Genomic DNA, 16,872 nt, shown 5'->3' on the forward strand with positions numbered 1-16,872 from the left:
ACTTGGTTTCCCACCCTCTCTCACCACTTGGACAGTTAGACCAACTCAAAGGGCCCGAAATTACCGTCTTTGTTACTGAACAAAATATGCGCCAAAAATGAATGAAATCTGCATATAATATCTGAATCAATTCGATTGTACCAAGAACTAACTGACTAGCACGAGTTTCATCAGTTGGATTAGTCCATAAGAATAGAAATCACATTGCGGCGGGCCGTTTTCTATACCAACTCATAAAACCGAAAACCAATCTTGCTGCATCATTAATCTGGTTTAGCCAAACCAAAACTGAAATTCTGTAACACACATGCACTTACATCTGCTAGGGAGCTTACATTAAAAGACACCATGAAACACCTTCCATATCTTCGCAAAGAAAATTTGAAACAGTAATTGTGTGCTCCTTTATTCACTCACCCTAGAATGATATCTAAATATTCTCTATCATTTGTTGGGGGTCTTCCCCATGTAGTTCCTATTTGAACGTCTATGCAGAATATGGTATTCTTAGGGCCATTCTCTGAGCAAGCCAAGGTCTTTGGGGGTCTGGGTCGATGTAACCATGCTTGAGGAACTGGTCTGCTTCCTCATCTACCAGTTCTCTAGCCCATGTCACTCGTTTTGATGGGCAACTACCCGGTCCAAAACACCTGCAATTTTGATTCAATAATGCAAGCTTTATCAAATTCAACTTCTAGTCACTCGCGTAGAAAGAAATGTTTCTACAAAAACAATAAGCGGTGCTTCCAGATGTTTTTCTGCATCCAAGATCAGATAAAGAAAGTACAAACCTGAGGGCATCTTATTTATCTTCCACCAAAAAGAAAAGAACAAATATTTCACTTAATGTACCGTAAAAGAATGAACTCAAATATTTAGACCAAAAATATATATTCTAAGCTTTGTTTTGTGTTATGCATTGCTACTACTCCCAAGTCTACTATGGTGATAATTTATATGGTCTCTCCCGCACTACTCTAGTCCATTACTAAGCAAGCTAGTGTACAAAGTTCTTCAGTTGGATAAATATTTTGACCACATGTTTGATGACGTCACTTCAGAATTTGGCTCAGACCCAGATGGGATGGAGGGAAATAATAAGACATTTACTTAAGGGAAGGCTCTCTAGAGTTGAAGTACTATGCAGATGGAAAAACATGCTATACCTGTATTCGTAAAAGCAAGCGCTTCTTTCATTCTCTGTTTTACCCCAATTATTCCAACCTACATGTTTGATGCATGCATCCATATATGTAAATGCAAAGACCACTCTTCCAAAAGGTCCCCATGGTCGTCCCAGAAATGCGTATGGAGCACCTCCATTTCCAGTTATTACACACCTGCACCAATTCAACAGATAGTTCATCAATAAAGAACAAAAAAATAACTAACGATTTAACGAAAAATCAAGGATGAAAGAGCAAAGACTAGACAAGCTACTGAGATCTGGAATTTTGCTATTTTTCTTTGTAATTACTATGCATTCGCCTCTCACGTTATAGTACAAGGATTCAATAGAAAAATCGTAAGATGACAACTCCAAATGAAACAGTAGAAAAATCTAAACTAAAAGTGGTCTTTGCATTTACATATATCTTAGGAACAAATGACTAGTGATCATTGTTGCATTTACATATATCTTAGGAACAAATGACTAGGAACACACATCTTAAGACGACAACTCTAAATGACTCTCATTGTTGTATCAAAATAGTCAAGGATTCAATCACTTGGGAAAGGAACAAGAAACTAAAAGACTAGTGATCGCATACCTTAGGAACACATATCCTGTAGTCTCCTGGGATGATTTCCTGCTTTGCGCAGTTATGAAACCTGCTGACTTGCAGTGGATATGACAATGCTCCAAAAGAGCTGTGCTATTACCGAAAATGAAGTCTACACTTCCTTCAATATAACAATCTTTCAAATACTGCTTTCCATAATGCAAGTACAGGGTATCCTGTGTCAAAGTTGAAAAAGGAATCATCAATTAGAGTGATTACTCCTCTCACTCATCATAAAATGAAAGAGACCATTGCAAGCAAGTAGACTACAGATGCAAACATCTAGGTTGCCATCATAACCAGAAATCTCATATGCAAAGATCCAGCAGGCAAATTTCTTATAGAATACCTCTCAAATAATAAATCTCCTCCCACTCCCATAAAGAAACACTCAACTAGCGATAAACCAGTAAATTAAATAAAACAAACTACCTACAATGAATCACAGGGTCGCCTACAGTTTGTTATAAAGGTGTTCCATGAACTCTATGATCTATAAGTCACTATGAAACAATGAGTATACCTGCCATCCAAGGAATCTGCAGTTATAGAAGGCGCACCGATCAGCCGTTACTCTAATTGCCACAGCTTGGCCCGAACCCTACCAAATGGAAACAGAGAAAAAGTCATATGCAAAGCAGAAAAAATTAAAAAGTTCAAAGCTTGAATATAAAAGGGGGCAAATGGAAGGTTCTAATATTACTCCAGTTTAGGTGGTTAAATATGGGACATAACATAAGAGACTTTTACAGACTCATTTCTCACGCTTCCAACTTCTCTCCATTCAGACAGAATCAATTCGCATGTTGTTAGATTGTGAAGATTTCAAACACGTTATAAAGCCTTTTCTGCCTACACATCCAACCAGTATAAAACAAATGAAAAAGCTATTTTCTTCTCAATCATGTTCATAATTTCATACCATTTCTCTATCTTTCTCTCCTAACTAAAATTCCCAAAACACACTTATACCAAATGAACAACTACCAATAGAATCAAACCCAAAAAATCATAACCATAAACTTACAAATTTCAAAATCCCAAAATGCTGAAACACACCACTAAAATTAACAAAAGCAATCAAAAGATGCATTCTTGAATCAAAATGAAACTAAAAAATGAGCTTTACCTCAGGAGAAGAGTTCTCAAAAGTGATATTCTCAGCAATGAAGTCCTCTCCTTCCACAATTGTACTCCCACATCCAAAAGTCCCAGTCCCAATCACCCTAGAAGCCTGCAACAAAAACCCAAAACCCCTCAGCGCCACACGTGTCACAAACCCAACTGGGGTAGCACCGAAAACTCCTTGCCTCACCTGGTGGTGCTCGATTTTGGTGGCGGTGTTGTTCCACGTCAGCACAGTACCCTCCGGTCGCAGACCCGCGAGTGTGATGAGGTTCTTGGTCTTGGGGACATACACCGGCTGCCGGTAGATGCCGGGAGCTATACGAATCACAGTGCGACACGTGTTGCAGAGAGGCACGGCGTCGATGGCCTCCTGAACGGTGCGGTGGTTACCGGAGCCGTCCTGTGACACGGTTATCACATAGGCCGACATTTCGAGGAGGTTAATGTGAATGTGATGATGGGTTTGTTGTTTATAAGCTAGTTTCTAAAAATAGGAGTTGGACTTGGGAGACTGTCTTGACTTGCATGTGGAGTTTGGGGCGATGGGATCGATAGCGGAGATAAAACGCAGAGATAGACCTGACAGAGACACAACATCCAGATAAATAATGCTCATCATGTTCCTTGGAATGTTTTATATCACTCCATTTTCACGTTTCGTCAAAAATTCTTACGGCGGTGTAAAGCGGTGTAACCGTGTAAGTGACTCAGTACGTAGCTTGCGATGTCAGCCGTTGATATTTATGTTCTTTTTTTTTTATCAAATTATCAAAAAGTGCAATTGATATTATCTGTCCGTCTGAAATTTTTGTAATTTTACTGTATAAACCGGAGCCTCTTTATGCGACAGTATGATCAAATTTGTCTAATCATCTAATAAGCAATTACCATATTAGTTAATGCATAGAAAGTATCATAATATTTACGTGTAAAAGATGAGAATTTAGAGTTATTTTTTTATGTGATAACGTCGCTCAATTGAAGGCTTTTTCTATAAATAGTAACGTTTACATACACTAACTCCACCTGTGAGTTTCGAAATTGTACAATTTACTGAATTTAGGCAAGAAAAGAAGTAATGACCAGACGCACTTTCCGCAGTGTTGTTTTTGTCACCACTACCAGCATCCATGGGAAATTAAGAACTTGAGAACAGATCTCACATTTTATTCTTCTTGTCAAAACCTGTGAATTTTTTGTATCATCATCATCTTTTGTAACTGTAAATTGATGACACGTTACTACACATACTATACAAACAACCAGAATGGGGCGGACGACTTCAATGAGTACGATCCAGCACCGTATGAAGGTGGATACGACATAGGATTGATTTACGGACGTCCTCTGCCGCCATCGGAGGAGATATGTTATCGCCGCTCGTCGTCTCCGGCAAAGGGTAACAACTACGACTCGCCGGAGTTCAAATCATCTGAGCCAAATGCGTATGACGAGAAGAAGTTGGAATCCGAATACAGCAGTTACATACGACAGTCGTCACATAAGGAAAACAATGAAAATCCAGATTTGAAACAAAATCAACAGCAACCAAAACCACAAGAAGAGCAACGACAGAGGTCTAGTGAATCTTCCAGGGAGGAAGAGCCTACTCTGGCCGGTGAAGGAGGCTACGGTGGTCGCAATAAAGTAAGAATTGAGAACCAAAACATTACCTTAATTACTTGCAATTAAGAAACATATATACATGAATTGAATGGATTTAACTGATTAATCTGAAACAATTACTAGACAAACAAAAGATGGTGGCGGTCAGGGTCGTGTTGTAGCAGCAACGGCGCAATTCAATGACGGACGTCTGCTGGAATGTCTTTGCATCGGTCTTCATTGACGACACTTCTTCAATTCGTTTTGTTCATTACAAGTTCATATTCCATATACACTAGTTTTATTTTTTGTTAAACTCATTGTTTCAAGGCATCATATCTCTCCTAGTTTAGCCTAGGAATTGTAGCTGGTGAGGTTATTGTCAAGAAAGATTCCGGTGAATTGTTTGCATAGCCCCTCATCCCTTCTTGGTTGTTTAATTAGTTCTTATGTGTTCAAAATCTTGATCGGCTTAATTAAGAATTGACTAATTTGTCTTCTGAATGTATCCAAGCTAGGAAACCAGCTCCTCTAAAATTGTTGAATACTAGCGAGCTTGGCGTTTCTATCCTTGACAACTTTTGTTTTCTATTTCCTCCAAGAACTTTAACATGTCACAAATATATAATTAAAGTTACACTATACTGTTATCCTATGTCTTATTATCGATGTTTGATTTACATATTTCTGTACCAGGAATAATAACGACCAAAATTTAATCATTATTATGTAAAAAATCATGACTAAAAATAATGTAATCTATCACGTTATATAGCGCAAATGCTAATCCAACGGTGTAAGTCAACTTTGGAGGTGAATGTCAATCCAACGGCATAAGCCAACTCGAGCCGTTTGCTTCCAAAGACGCTTATCGTGGATCTCAACCAGCGGTGCTGCGCGTCTTTATCAAACGACGTTTTCCTCGATCTCATGATCCAATGGTGTTCTTTCTATGTCAATACTTCGCATTATCCCAATAGCTCCGTGTTCCAGTAGTGTTGTGACATCTCTTAGCTAGCTAAGATCTAGTGTTTTGGTCGACAAAGCTCAATGAACATTGTTTTGTCAAGATTGGTTGTATGCTTGGCCTCTAGATATTTGGGTTGAGTCTGAAAAGTTGATATATGTGTCGTTTTAGCCTTACAAATTTAATGATAGTTCTGATTCTAAAACTAAAAATGTAATTTATCACGAGAAAGAAGTTCATATTTTTCTAAGTCTCAAAAGTATTTATTATTTTATGTTTGAAAATTGTGTTTGAGCCCAGAAGTAATTTTGGCAAAATCCTTTAGTAGGGTTTGAGCTAGTGGGCCGATACCTGCGGCCCAAAAATGGGACTATACGGATTTGGGATGTGGTGTTGCTCATCCTGTGTTTCGTAAGAAAGTATCGTCCTTAATTGAGCGCTTGTGGGAGCGTAAAGATATATTCGCAATTAATACGTGAGTATCCTAATGCTCGCATCCAGCGATCGTATCGAGGATTTTCACAGAGGCAATTAATCCTTGCCTATATTCTAGCAGCGATAAAAGAGGGTAGTTATCACCCATAACAGTGTCAATGCTATCAAGAGTTGTGATTTAATTCAAGGCCAATAACTGTGGTCCAAGATATAGTATTCCATTCCCATTAGGGAAGTGAATCTACAATGAGCCTATATATAGAGGCTAAACACGATACAGAAAAGGACCGCTCTTTCAGCAATCAATCTCAGCGATTACAAAGCCTCCCCGGAGCAAACCCTCAACCTTGTTGAAACAAACACTACTGTCAGTAAACTACTATCACCAGCAACAAACACTACTGTTACTAACACTAGAAATCTACTCTCACCAGTAATAAAAACAATAACCAAACAGAACAAAATCTACTATTAAGCATAACAAAAGCTACTCCCAGAAACTGAAAAAGCTATTCTAAAAAACTACAAAGCTATGGAAATTTAAAGGATACAACCAAAATAAAAATGCTACTATAAAAGAGAACATAAAACATATTCAATGATACACAAAATATGCAGGATTCAACAATGATATAACTATGTAAAAAGCTACTTCCATAGTTGTAAAAAGCCACTATCATAGCTGTGAAAATCTAGTACAATAGTTACATAAAGCTACTGTCATTTTTCAATGGTGACGCTCTAAACTCATAGACATAATTCTGCCACCTTCAACACGAGACTTCATTTCAACACTTCTTGGTTGGCTTAATCATCTATTGGTCAATGGAGGCTTCAAAATCCAAATTCACATGATTTTTGAAATCTACTACTCACATATTTCATCAATACAGCTCTAGTCCAAACTCAAACAAAACTAAGCAACACTGGAAAACTACCAAAGCTATAAGACGAAGTAAGACTAAAAAACGATGGTATCTGAAGCTTCTCAGTCAACAATCACCACCAATTTCAACTCGAAAAGTGAAATTGAGCTCGAGAGAGAAGGAAACTTTACCAAGTGAATGTCCCTTTCGAGTGGGCCCGCCTTCGCCTGATCGACAGTCATCCTCTCCATGCGCAACATCAACGACTCAATCGAGCCTTCCCTGCCGAAACCCTAGCCTCCACGGCAGCTCCTATTGTCAGAGCTTCTAGAAAAAAAGCAATCGAAGCTGTGGATTGAGACCGGTTCAGTGGCCGCAGTCGGAGGCGAGCTGAAATTACAGGTGTCTGAATCGAGGCGAGAGCAATGACGGTGAGGCATGGGAGCACGAGAACGCTAGGAACGTTGATGGCCGAACACCAAGAAACGCCTACAGTGCTCGGATCTACATCGAGAATGAGATCCGAAAGCACTCCAACACCAAATTTAGATGACAACGACATCGGCCTTGCTAGTGACGGCGACTGAAACTTGCTTGCAAACCTTGAACATCTACACGCACTGGTGGAGCGACACGAGCTTGTTGGCACCATGGATCTTCTAGTCACAAGTCAGACACAGGTAGGGCGGCGCCGTTTCGAGGTTTTGCAAGCTTGGATCGATTGGAATCTCACCAGATCGGAAGCGGTGGTCGCCAGAATCAGAGGGAGGAGCGTCATGCCGGTGGTCGCCGGAATCGGAAGCGGAGACCAAAGGCGTGAAATTATGTGGTCGAGGAGGGAGGGAGGGAGGGAGGGAGGGAGAGAGAGAGAGAGAGAGAGAGAGAGAGAGAGAGAGAGAGAGAGAGAGAGAGAGAGAGAGAGAGAGAGAGAGAGAGAGAGAGAGAGAGAGAGAGAGAGAGAGAGAGAGAGAGAGAGAGAGAGAGAGAGAGAGAGAGAGAGAGATAGGGGGGGTAAGGGCGTAGACCGATGGGAATTAATTGGGTTTCTTAAGTGGGAGGGTAAAATTGTCAGGAATGAATTAATTTGTAGAAACAAGTGGCCTTATGTGTATAAAAAAAATTAAGTGGCCTTATCACTAATTAAAGTTTCAAAAGATCACTTGAGTGTAATTTTTTATAATTTAAAGTATAATTATCAACAAAATATATCAACTAATAATTTAAAGTAAAATGTATCAAGTAATTAAATTTTAATACAAACTAAAAGAATCATAAAAATTAATATTCGTGTTACACTACAAATTCATACCTCATCAATCATATTCGCACCACTCTTGTACCAATTTTTTGCTTGCCTTAACGAACAATGCCAAGCATAAAGTTCAATTTTCAAAATTTTCCACCTCCCTTGAAAAGCTTGCAATGATCGAATATATTCATTCCAATGTTCGGCATAGTGTTTGCGAACTTCTATCCATAGATCATATTTTTTTCGCTCCGTACCCTTTGCCGGATTTTGGCTAACATATCTTCAAGACTTGCACAATTGAATGTCTTCCATAGGCTGCCAATGTGTCGTGTCAATAATTGGATCTGCTACATGTTGTACGCTCGTATTAGCTCGTACGCTCATATTGTAATCAAAAAATTTTGGAAGATGAAAGCTATGAGGAGGAGGAACAAAAAAATTTGAGGAAGTAAGAAAGATGATTTTTTTTTTTGTGAGAGGTAAAATAGGAGGTAAAGTATTTATAGGAAATTTTTTGTATATATTTTTTTCTTACAGTTGTAATCTAACTGTTGATAATTTTAATTTTTTTTTTCACCTTATACAGCTCCTTAATTATTCACCATCAGATCCCTTTCACAATCAAAACCAACGGTCCAGATCTGTGGACAATTGCCTTCAAATTTTGAAACAGCCCAAAGGCTACTAGCCACTGCCTGACAAAATGTCGCCTCCCATGCGCCTGCAGTGTTGTCTCCGCTAAAGGACAAGCGACTGCAGCTCACTCCACCCATACGGCGCGTCTCTCCTCATCTTTTCTTTTTGGGCCACGGTGGAGGCTTGGGTCACCAACTTGACCCAGCAAGATGCCTGGGTCAATTACCGGGTCATGGATTGGATCACCAAAATATCACTATTGCTCCACGATTTGAAATGAGCAATAGTGATATTTTGGTGACTTGGGTCACCATCTGACGTGGAGCCCGGGCATAATCAAGCCCGGTGGACTTGCTCTTAGATCTGGATCTGCAAATCACAAACCTCCACCTGTCGCCTAACCAGAGGTCCAGAGTGGCGCGGCAAAACAAAATCCTCACTGTAAATACTCTCCAAGTCTCAGTCCACACCACACTGATCTCTTTTCATTTCGCCAATCACATTTTCTCCGATCTCCAAAACGATGCCGTACTACTCGCACGTCGACGAAGTCCACGACTTCGACGAGTACGATCCGACCCCCTACGGCGGCGGATACGACCTGTTTCTCACCTACGGCCGCCCCCTCGAGCCTTCCGAGGAGACCTGCTACCCCAGCTCCTCCGATCAGGACGACTACGAACGCCCCGATCTCTCCTCCTACAGCGAGCCCTCCGCCTACGCCGATGAGGCCCTCAATAACGAGTACAGCAGCTACCAGCGTCCCAAGCCCCGACCCGGATTTGGTGGACGACCTGATCATTACGAGGCTGCGGAAGGTGGAGGAGAGTATGGATCCAGGCCCAGTAGGCCTCAGTATGGATCCGAGGAGCCCGGATCGGAGTATGGATCCGGTTACGGGCGGAAACCCGAGGCCGATCAGCCCAGTTCCGAGTACGGGTCGGGTTACGGTCGGAAGCCGGAGTACAAAGCGCCTGAATCGGAGTATGGATCGGGTTACGGGCGCAAACCCGAGTACGAGGCGCCGGAATCGGAGTATGGTCGGAAACCCGAGTACGAAGCGCCTGTCGGGGCGGGCTATGGCAGGAAACCCGATTACGAAGCGCCGGTCGGGTCGGGTTATGGCCGGAAGCCAAGTTATGGTGAGGATGAGAGTGGTGGATACGGCGATGAGCCGCCGAGGCGGAAGCCGAGCTATGGTGAGGAGAAACCCGAGTTTGAGGGTTCGGGTTATGGGGATGAACCACCGAGGAGACCTGGGTTTGGAAGGCCTGGTGGTTATGGTGGGGAGGAGAGTGAAGAGAGGCCCAGTTATGGGAGGAGTGAGTTTCAGGAGCCTGGTTATGGTGATGAGCCGCCGAGGAAGCCCAGCTATGGTGGTAGGACTAGTTATGAGACCCCGGAAACTGACGAGTATGGGAAGCCCAGCTATGGCAGGCCAAGCTATGAGACCCCGGGGACTGAGGAGTATGGGAAGCCCAGCTATGGCAGGCCAAGCTATGAGACCCCGGAAACTGAGGAGTATGGGAAACCCAGCTATGGCAGGCCAAGCTATGAGACCCCGGAGACTGAGGAGTATGGGAAGCCCAGTTATGGGCGGTCTGAGGAGCAGGAGTACCGCAAGCCGAAGCCTAGCTATGGGAGGGGTAGTGATGATGAGGATTCTGAGCGTCGTCAGAGGCGTGGTAGTGATGATGAGGATTCTCAGCCTCGTCGGGGATATGGTGAAGAGGGCTATGGCCGCAAGAAATATGTGAGAACCTCAACTTGAAATGCGCTTTAGAGTTTTTGTGCATTCATAATGATTGTGTTGTTACTTGTGCATTCAAGTCAGCATTTGTTGTTCTTAGTTATAATGAGTTTCTTTAGCCAATTTCTTCAGTCTAGTTTAGGCATACAAAGTTAGCTAATCAGGGAGATCACTGTTATTGCTCGTGCATGTTAACAGTGGATTATATACAGTACTCCTGCAACATCACTCATTCAGTTTAGGATAGAGGAATTTATTTGATTAGCTTGTTTGAAGAGTAGACTAATGCACGGTACTATCTTTATTCTTCAGTCTACATACATAACATGTCAGCTTGTGTGATACAATAGAATATTGTACACAACTTTGCAAATGAATTATACCTTGGAGAGCTTACACATATTATCAATGCACCTGAAAAAAAATAATGAATAACATCGCTTGGTCATCGACTGATGAGAGTTTCTGTCGGACGTATTTTCTTTTGCTTGAGGTTTCTCTTTTATCTGGTTTTTTGACTAGTTGAACTTGATTCTCAATTTTGTCTCAACAAGCTTGAAGCTCTGTAATAACTATTTGGGTAAATTATTATTGATAACAGTCTATTGTGTTGTAAGTTCTCTTGTTGATGGAATCTAGTAGATGTACACACAGATACAGGCAGTGTGTTTGGTTGATTTCTGGTAACAAGTAGGAAAATGTAGATCTACACCTATTTTTCCCTTCATTATCAGTTTTTCTCTTATTTTGATCTCATATATGTTTATGGCAGGGAAATGATGACTCAGATGATGATGAGGAGAAAAAGCAGCGTCGCCACCACCACCATCGCAAGAGCTACGATGATGAATGATCAGAATACTGATCAGCTTGTTGATGGGATTCATGCCATATTGAGCTCCTAAATTAAGGGTTGATGCATGTTTGGATTATATTACAAGTTTGCATTCCTTTAGTGGCTTTATATTACATGTTTGGATTCCTTTGAGTGGCTTTATGTTTCATGTGTGAGTTTCTAAAATCTAAAGAGGCATTTGCCTGTTCAAACTCTTAAGTATGTGTGTTGTTTTGAAATAAAAATCCAGACTTCTGGATTAGAGTGCTTTCTTATATGCATTTATTTTAGATGATGATCAAGAATATCCCTATGGTTCCAATCGTAAGGGTCCCAAGTTTTTCATTTCTTTTATATGGACTTTTAAGACATTTCAATTTATGAAGTACACAGAAGATATAGAAGGGGCTATCCATTCAATTTTCTGCTACGTTGCCAAACTTTTGAGGGTATCTGGAGATTTTGATTCAAAAAATAAAGATTTTGAGGTGCCAATGTGCCGTAATTGAAAATGCATAGACCGTAGTGCAAAGTTTGCCCGCTATCCTTATGCCCACTTTATTCCCATTTCCCAAGTATGGTTCAATTGTCATACTTTATACAGAGAACTAGCTCTTAATCTCCATTTGGAATGGCAGACCTCTGAAGATTAACAAACACCATATGACACTTCAATGTGCTTTTCCATCCTGATGAACGTCTCTACCTGGCAGTTGTTCCTTTGGCTAGACTCCGACTCGGCTGCATTTCATCCAGCTCTGCATTGAATCTGAATCTGCTTCTCCTGTTTGATAGTGAAGTCCTGAATCTTGGTTTAATATCCGGATATCCTTGGTCTTCCGTTTTCCACATATTCTAGCTGCCGAGTACGTCCAATTTCCATCTTAGTCTTTAAGCCACATAACCATCAATAGAGGAGCGATGTATATATGGGCGGTTCTGTGGAATCATTGGATGTAAGCCTTATGCTCCAACCCAACTGCGTCCAGGAGTCTTACTAGCACCATTATCCATCATCGTTTGCCTCATATCGTTTGCTTCTGCCGTCCTTCCTGCTGCAACATAAATATCACGAAGGAGAATATAGTACCCACCTTCATCCGGTTTCAGCTTTATTAGCCTCTTTACAACCCTCTCGCCCATATCAACATCGCCATAAGTTCTGCAAGCTGCAAGCAGTGTTCCCCAAACAACATCATTGCCTGGAATCGGCATACTACTAATTAATCTGTATGCTTCCTCCAATCGCCCTGCCTTGCCTAACATATCTGCCATGCACCCATAATGCTCAATGCGAGCCTCGATTCTGTACTCCCGTTGCATTCTCTCAAATAGTCTGAGCCCTTCATCTACCAATCCCTTGTGTGTATAAGCAACTAAAAGGGCCAAGAATGTGACCCCATCAGGTGGAACACCAGCACTAAGCATACACTCAAACAACCCAAATGCATCATCAGCATTGCCATGGTTTGCACATGCTGAAATCATAGAATTCCACGTAATCAAGCTCTTTCGGTCCATGCTATCAAACAGTTGCCACGCTCGGTCCATGCATCCACACTTTGCATACATATCAATCAGTGCATTGCAAAGCGAAACCATCCACGCAAACCCATTCTCCTCAATAAACCGGTGGATGCTTATCCCGGTTTGAACATCTCCTAAATCCGTGCATGCTGAGATTACACTCACCATGGTGACCTCGTCGGGGCTCACTCCCTCACGATTCATCTCCCAAAACAACCCAAGCGCTTCCCTCGAATACTTGGCTTGTGAATACCCAGATATCATAGCGGTCCACGAAACAACATCCCTCTCAGGCATTTCATCAAAGACCCGCCGTGCAAAATCCAATTCATTGGCTCTCACATGAGCAATAACCAAACCCGACCACGACACAACATCAGCAGCCACAGCCTCATCGAACACTCTCCTAGCCGCACTTGGAATCCCTCTTCCAGCATACAAATGAATCAACGAATTCTGCACAAACAAATGCAAGGAAAACCCAGACTTCAACACAGCCCCATGTATCTCATCATTTTCGATATTCATCTTCATCCTCGAACGAGATTTCAGCAAAAATGTGAAGGTAAACTCATCTGGGTCGATTGAGTTTAGTCTCATCTGGTTGAATAGAAGCACCGAATGCCAAGGCGACGAGCTTTTGGAGTGACCCCGGATGAGGAGGTTGTAGAAGAAAGTAGTTGGTTGGGGCATTTGATCGAACAGTTGGTGGGCATAGTTTAAGTCACCGGAGGGTGAGACCGCGGCGAAGCGGAACATCTTGCCGAGAACGATGGCGTGGTTGTGGAGATTTGAAAGGATTGCGCGGGCGTGGATTTGCTTGAGTTGTTTCATGGAGAGGCAGGTCTGGGCCATGGAAGCGAGCCTGGAGCTCAGGCTTGCTTGCCATTGCTGTTGCATCGGTTGTGATCACTGGCTCACGCTCTTGTAACGTTACTTGAATTGTGAACTATATGTAGACTAGAGAACTAGGGAGTAATGTCTCAATGGTACTAGTCGCCTTTTTTTAGTGATTAAAATGCGACGTTACTAATGAAATTTAAACACAACAAAATTACATTTTCAATTGAAAATTAGAATGATTCTAGTATTATTTTTGTGAGGGATTGCCGGAAATGTTGATATGATTTGACGGACTAATGAAATTTATGCATTTCCATCATGTTTTGATGTTAAAGGTTCATAATCGCTCCGGTATTGGATGCTTGCGATGGAAGTTTACCTATTGAACTTTGGAAGAGGGTATATTCTGAGTCTCTGACACTCACTAGCTCTTTCTCCTTCCCCTTCTTTTTCTTTTGGTTGAACAATATGACTGCTTGGTTTAAAGAGAAAATGAAACCATCCACATTAGGTGTTGACAATATTGAAAGTGCATGGAAATATAGAAAAGTCAGCAGCTTGAATAACAATAAGAGACTACAGATTTTCTGATTAAGTTAGTTTCCTTGCTCTGTAACTCTGTTGTAAGAGTGGAAAAGTACAAAGCTAGTTTCAACAAAACGAAGTACAAGTGTATTACGATCCAAAATCCTTTCTAGCAGCTAACCTCTCTCAGTAGAACCAACCACTGCCGAACTTTCAAAGTTTGGCCTCATAATACCAAAAAGAAAAAAGAAAAAAAAAAAAGGATGTATTTAACTGCAGAACGAAGAGATAAACAAGTGGCAAAATGGTGGAACTAGCTAGAGGAGCTTCTTCCTCTCAAAGAACATCTTGAGATGCCATAATTGCAAACCGGCCACAGACAAGCAAACTACAAGAGAAAGGAAGCTAAACGTCGCCATCTTGGAGTTAGTTGCTCTATTAAGTTGTTGCATTTCTTCCTCCCTGAAAAACCGAGACCGAAAGAGGACAGAGAAAAGAAAAAACAGACGGCAATCAGATATAGCAAAGGCATACTGATTCTTCTCAATCCAAGGAATATCAAAAGAAATGGGGACAAATATTTCAACTTAGTCATTTAATAAGCAAAAGCTTCTAAAGTTGAAAAATGTCGGTGCTTTTCTACTATATTACTAACAAACCCCAAAACAGACTACAAGTTCTAATCAATTTTCGCTCCATCTCAAGATAACCCCAAAGGAAAACAACTAAAGTCTTGCCTTTCTCTGAAGTCAAAGGGTACCATTCTGAAAGGAGATGTTTAAATCAAAGAACTAAGATCTTTTACCCAAAACAAAACTACAATAGGCATCAAATCTGGTAGTCATAGTGAAACCAAACTATAAGCATCAGTCTAATGGCAAAAGCAAAAACAAAAGGGAGAAATATAGAATCTAGTAGGTTTCATTGATTCTATACCTTTCACGAAGATAAAACATCTCATCATGAATGGACGTCACAGTATCAAACAGCTTTTTCAGCTCGAGTTCCATCATCTAGCACAAGGAATGAAAATAATATCAGCTAAACACATAGAACCATGAATTTTCATCACTGAAGTTAGCACATGATTTTGGTACATTGTGGACTTTGTGTGATTCTCATACTTCAATGCTTAAAAATTCTAACTCTATGACTAAGACTCTATGTTGCGCACTTGCTCACAAAGACAATTACTTGGAATGTTTTGTAAACGTATCAGATTTGGATACATGAAACACTTGTTCTTTGCACTCTCAGTTGATGGTCAACAAGTACTAAAGTCGATTGTGTCCTCATATTCCTATTTTGTGTGGAAGAACCTAGTTTTCATTCATAATACAATTCAGAATTAAAAGGAAGAACACTAAGAACAAGAATGCAAGTGCATGCCAAAAATTTCTTACTTCAATCTGCCCTTTCTTGGCAACCTTGGACCAGTCCTTGGCCTCAACTCCAGTTTTCCAGTCAAAATCAATCGTGACCGTGGTCGGAGGCTTATGATCAACTACCCAAAAGCATACTGAATAATCACCGGTCTCCGCCGCAGTGAAGGCAAAATTACCCGTATCCACAAGATCCCCATGGTGATAATTATTGCCATTAGGTGAGGTCACCTGTAACAAACACCACATCAAATCTCCAAAACAATCCCAAAGAAGCCAACTTTACAAAATCAACAACAAACCCAATTCCACACACATCCACAACACATAAAACTACTTCCATTTGAATGACTTTTGACATTCATTAGCATTGCCTCAATAAAAATCAAACCTTTATCACAGCAATCACCCAAAACAAGATTAAAGAGAAAACCCAATAACAAAAATGGTCTAAAAAGACAACCCAACTCACATTCTGATATGAATGCAGGTATGGAAACAGACCTAGAAACGAAAGAGGAGGGTTTACTTACCCTGACAGTGACTTTGTGCGTATCAGGAAGAGGAAAGCCCTCATTGGGATTGACGGTGGAGTACTTGCCCACAGTCATGGAATTGCTCTTTATTTCGTCTGAGATGCATTTAGTGGCGCCAGATTGAAGGTCGAACCGCATCGAAACCGCCATCGTTGACATTAAGCACAATATCAGAAATGTACAGATCAATATTGGCGACATTGTGTCAGAAAGTGATGGTTCCAATGAGAAAACAATGAGGGTTTTGAGTTGGTGGGGAGACCAATTTGGAGAACCGAGGCGTTGGGAGACAGTGTTGATCGGAGTTTGAGCTTCTCGGAAGAGAGAGACTCCAAACGGAGGAGATCTGTTTGTGTTTGTTAAACAGACTAGGTTTCTAAGCATAACGACATTAACCGGGAACAAATCATGTTTTGACATGTCAGCTCATGTATTTAGACCCAAAATGAAATTACCATAAGTTAACTTATGCCAGCTTTTCTCAAAACTTATGCCAGCTCATAATATTAATTTTTTTTTTTTTAAATTCCATTAGATAAAGAACTTATATATAATAATTAATTTATTGTGAGTTGTACACTTGTACTTGTATTATTATTCGAAATGTTTTCTATAAGGATATTATTAAGAGAAGAAAGTTTGCTCTCCATAGCTAATTTTTTTTTATCAATTTGCCCCTTATGTATTAAAATACTTTGAATCATAAATAAGCAATAGGGATAGTAAAATTAGAAAATTACATAGTAGCACATGACTAAAGATGTAAACACATAAAACTCACTTTCAAACAAATTTATACAAATA

General features: G+C 40.8%; 5 protein-coding genes across 5 annotated transcripts; 2 read left to right on the top strand and 3 right to left on the bottom strand.

Moving 5' to 3' along the window:
• Positions 1-231: 231 nt before the first annotated feature.
• Positions 232-3,520, bottom strand: LOC112189718 (pectinesterase 31). The gene is made up of 6 exons (XM_024329067.2): positions 3,100-3,520; positions 2,914-3,018; positions 2,308-2,385; positions 1,773-1,960; positions 1,167-1,340; positions 232-650 (listed from the first exon to the last, which is right to left on the bottom strand). Exons 1-6 carry the CDS (start codon positions 3,340-3,342, stop codon positions 488-490), a joined length of 951 nt encoding a protein of 316 aa, XP_024184835.1. The 5' UTR covers positions 3,343-3,520; the 3' UTR covers positions 232-487.
• Positions 3,521-4,038: 518 nt separating this feature from the next.
• Positions 4,039-4,930, top strand: LOC112186371 (uncharacterized protein At5g39570). The gene is made up of 2 exons (XM_024324757.2): positions 4,039-4,559; positions 4,662-4,930. The coding sequence occupies exons 1-2, from the start codon at positions 4,143-4,145 to the stop codon at positions 4,719-4,721; spliced, it is 477 nt and encodes a 158-aa protein (XP_024180525.1). The 5' UTR covers positions 4,039-4,142; the 3' UTR covers positions 4,722-4,930.
• A 4,191-nt stretch (positions 4,931-9,121) lies between these two features.
• Positions 9,122-11,583, top strand: LOC112186370 (uncharacterized protein At5g39570). The gene is made up of 2 exons (XM_024324756.2): positions 9,122-10,423; positions 11,193-11,583. The coding sequence occupies exons 1-2, from the start codon at positions 9,194-9,196 to the stop codon at positions 11,271-11,273; spliced, it is 1,311 nt and encodes a 436-aa protein (XP_024180524.1). The 5' UTR covers positions 9,122-9,193; the 3' UTR covers positions 11,274-11,583.
• Positions 11,584-11,652: 69 nt separating this feature from the next.
• Positions 11,653-13,759, bottom strand: LOC112186369 (pentatricopeptide repeat-containing protein At1g74630). Its single transcript, XM_024324755.2, has one exon. The coding sequence runs from the start codon at positions 13,680-13,682 to the stop codon at positions 12,219-12,221; it is 1,464 nt and encodes a 487-aa protein (XP_024180523.1). The 5' UTR covers positions 13,683-13,759; the 3' UTR covers positions 11,653-12,218.
• Positions 13,760-14,183: 424 nt separating this feature from the next.
• On the bottom strand, positions 14,184-16,460 carry LOC112189064 (transmembrane emp24 domain-containing protein p24delta9). Its single transcript, XM_024328333.2, has 4 exons — positions 16,066-16,460; positions 15,554-15,763; positions 15,087-15,163; positions 14,184-14,612 (listed from the first exon to the last, which is right to left on the bottom strand). Exons 1-4 carry the CDS (start codon positions 16,450-16,452, stop codon positions 14,468-14,470), a joined length of 819 nt encoding a protein of 272 aa, XP_024184101.2. The 5' UTR covers positions 16,453-16,460; the 3' UTR covers positions 14,184-14,467.
• Positions 16,461-16,872: the final 412 nt, after the last annotated feature.

The sequence above is a fragment of the Rosa chinensis genome, chromosome 2, assembly GCF_002994745.2.
Source record: "Rosa chinensis cultivar Old Blush chromosome 2, RchiOBHm-V2, whole genome shotgun sequence".
Taxonomy (NCBI): domain Eukaryota; kingdom Viridiplantae; phylum Streptophyta; class Magnoliopsida; order Rosales; family Rosaceae; genus Rosa; species Rosa chinensis.

What these genes read in the sequence shown, in the direction of transcription:
- LOC112189064 (XM_024328333.2), bottom strand. Translation starts at nt 16,452, where the DNA reads ATGCTTAGAAACCTAGTCTGTTTAACAAACACAAACAGATCTCCTCCG. An exon ending in CGCACAAAGTCACTGTCAGG is followed by an intron (nt 15,764 to 16,065) that starts GTAAGTAAACCC and finishes TGTTTGTTACAG; the next exon opens with GTGACCTCACCTAATGGCAA. An exon ending in ATGTTTTATCTTCGTGAAAG is followed by an intron (nt 14,613 to 15,086) that starts GTATAGAATCAA and finishes TCGGTTTTTCAG; the next exon opens with GGAGGAAGAAATGCAACAAC.
- LOC112186370 (XM_024324756.2), top strand. Translation starts at nt 9,194, where the DNA reads ATGCCGTACTACTCGCACGTCGACGAAGTCCACGACTTCGACGAGTAC. An exon ending in GCTATGGCCGCAAGAAATAT is followed by an intron (nt 10,424 to 11,192) that starts GTGAGAACCTCA and finishes TGTTTATGGCAG; the next exon opens with GGAAATGATGACTCAGATGA.
- LOC112186371 (XM_024324757.2), top strand. Translation starts at nt 4,143, where the DNA reads ATGACACGTTACTACACATACTATACAAACAACCAGAATGGGGCGGAC. An exon ending in GCTACGGTGGTCGCAATAAA is followed by an intron (nt 4,560 to 4,661) that starts GTAAGAATTGAG and finishes AACAATTACTAG; the next exon opens with ACAAACAAAAGATGGTGGCG.
- LOC112186369 (XM_024324755.2), bottom strand. Translation starts at nt 13,682, where the DNA reads ATGCAACAGCAATGGCAAGCAAGCCTGAGCTCCAGGCTCGCTTCCATG.
- LOC112189718 (XM_024329067.2), bottom strand. Translation starts at nt 3,342, where the DNA reads ATGTCGGCCTATGTGATAACCGTGTCACAGGACGGCTCCGGTAACCAC. An exon ending in GCAGATTCCTTGGATGGCAG is followed by an intron (nt 1,961 to 2,307) that starts GTATACTCATTG and finishes ACTTTGACACAG; the next exon opens with GATACCCTGTACTTGCATTA. An exon ending in ACAGGATATGTGTTCCTAAG is followed by an intron (nt 1,341 to 1,772) that starts GTATGCGATCAC and finishes GAATTGGTGCAG; the next exon opens with GTGTGTAATAACTGGAAATG.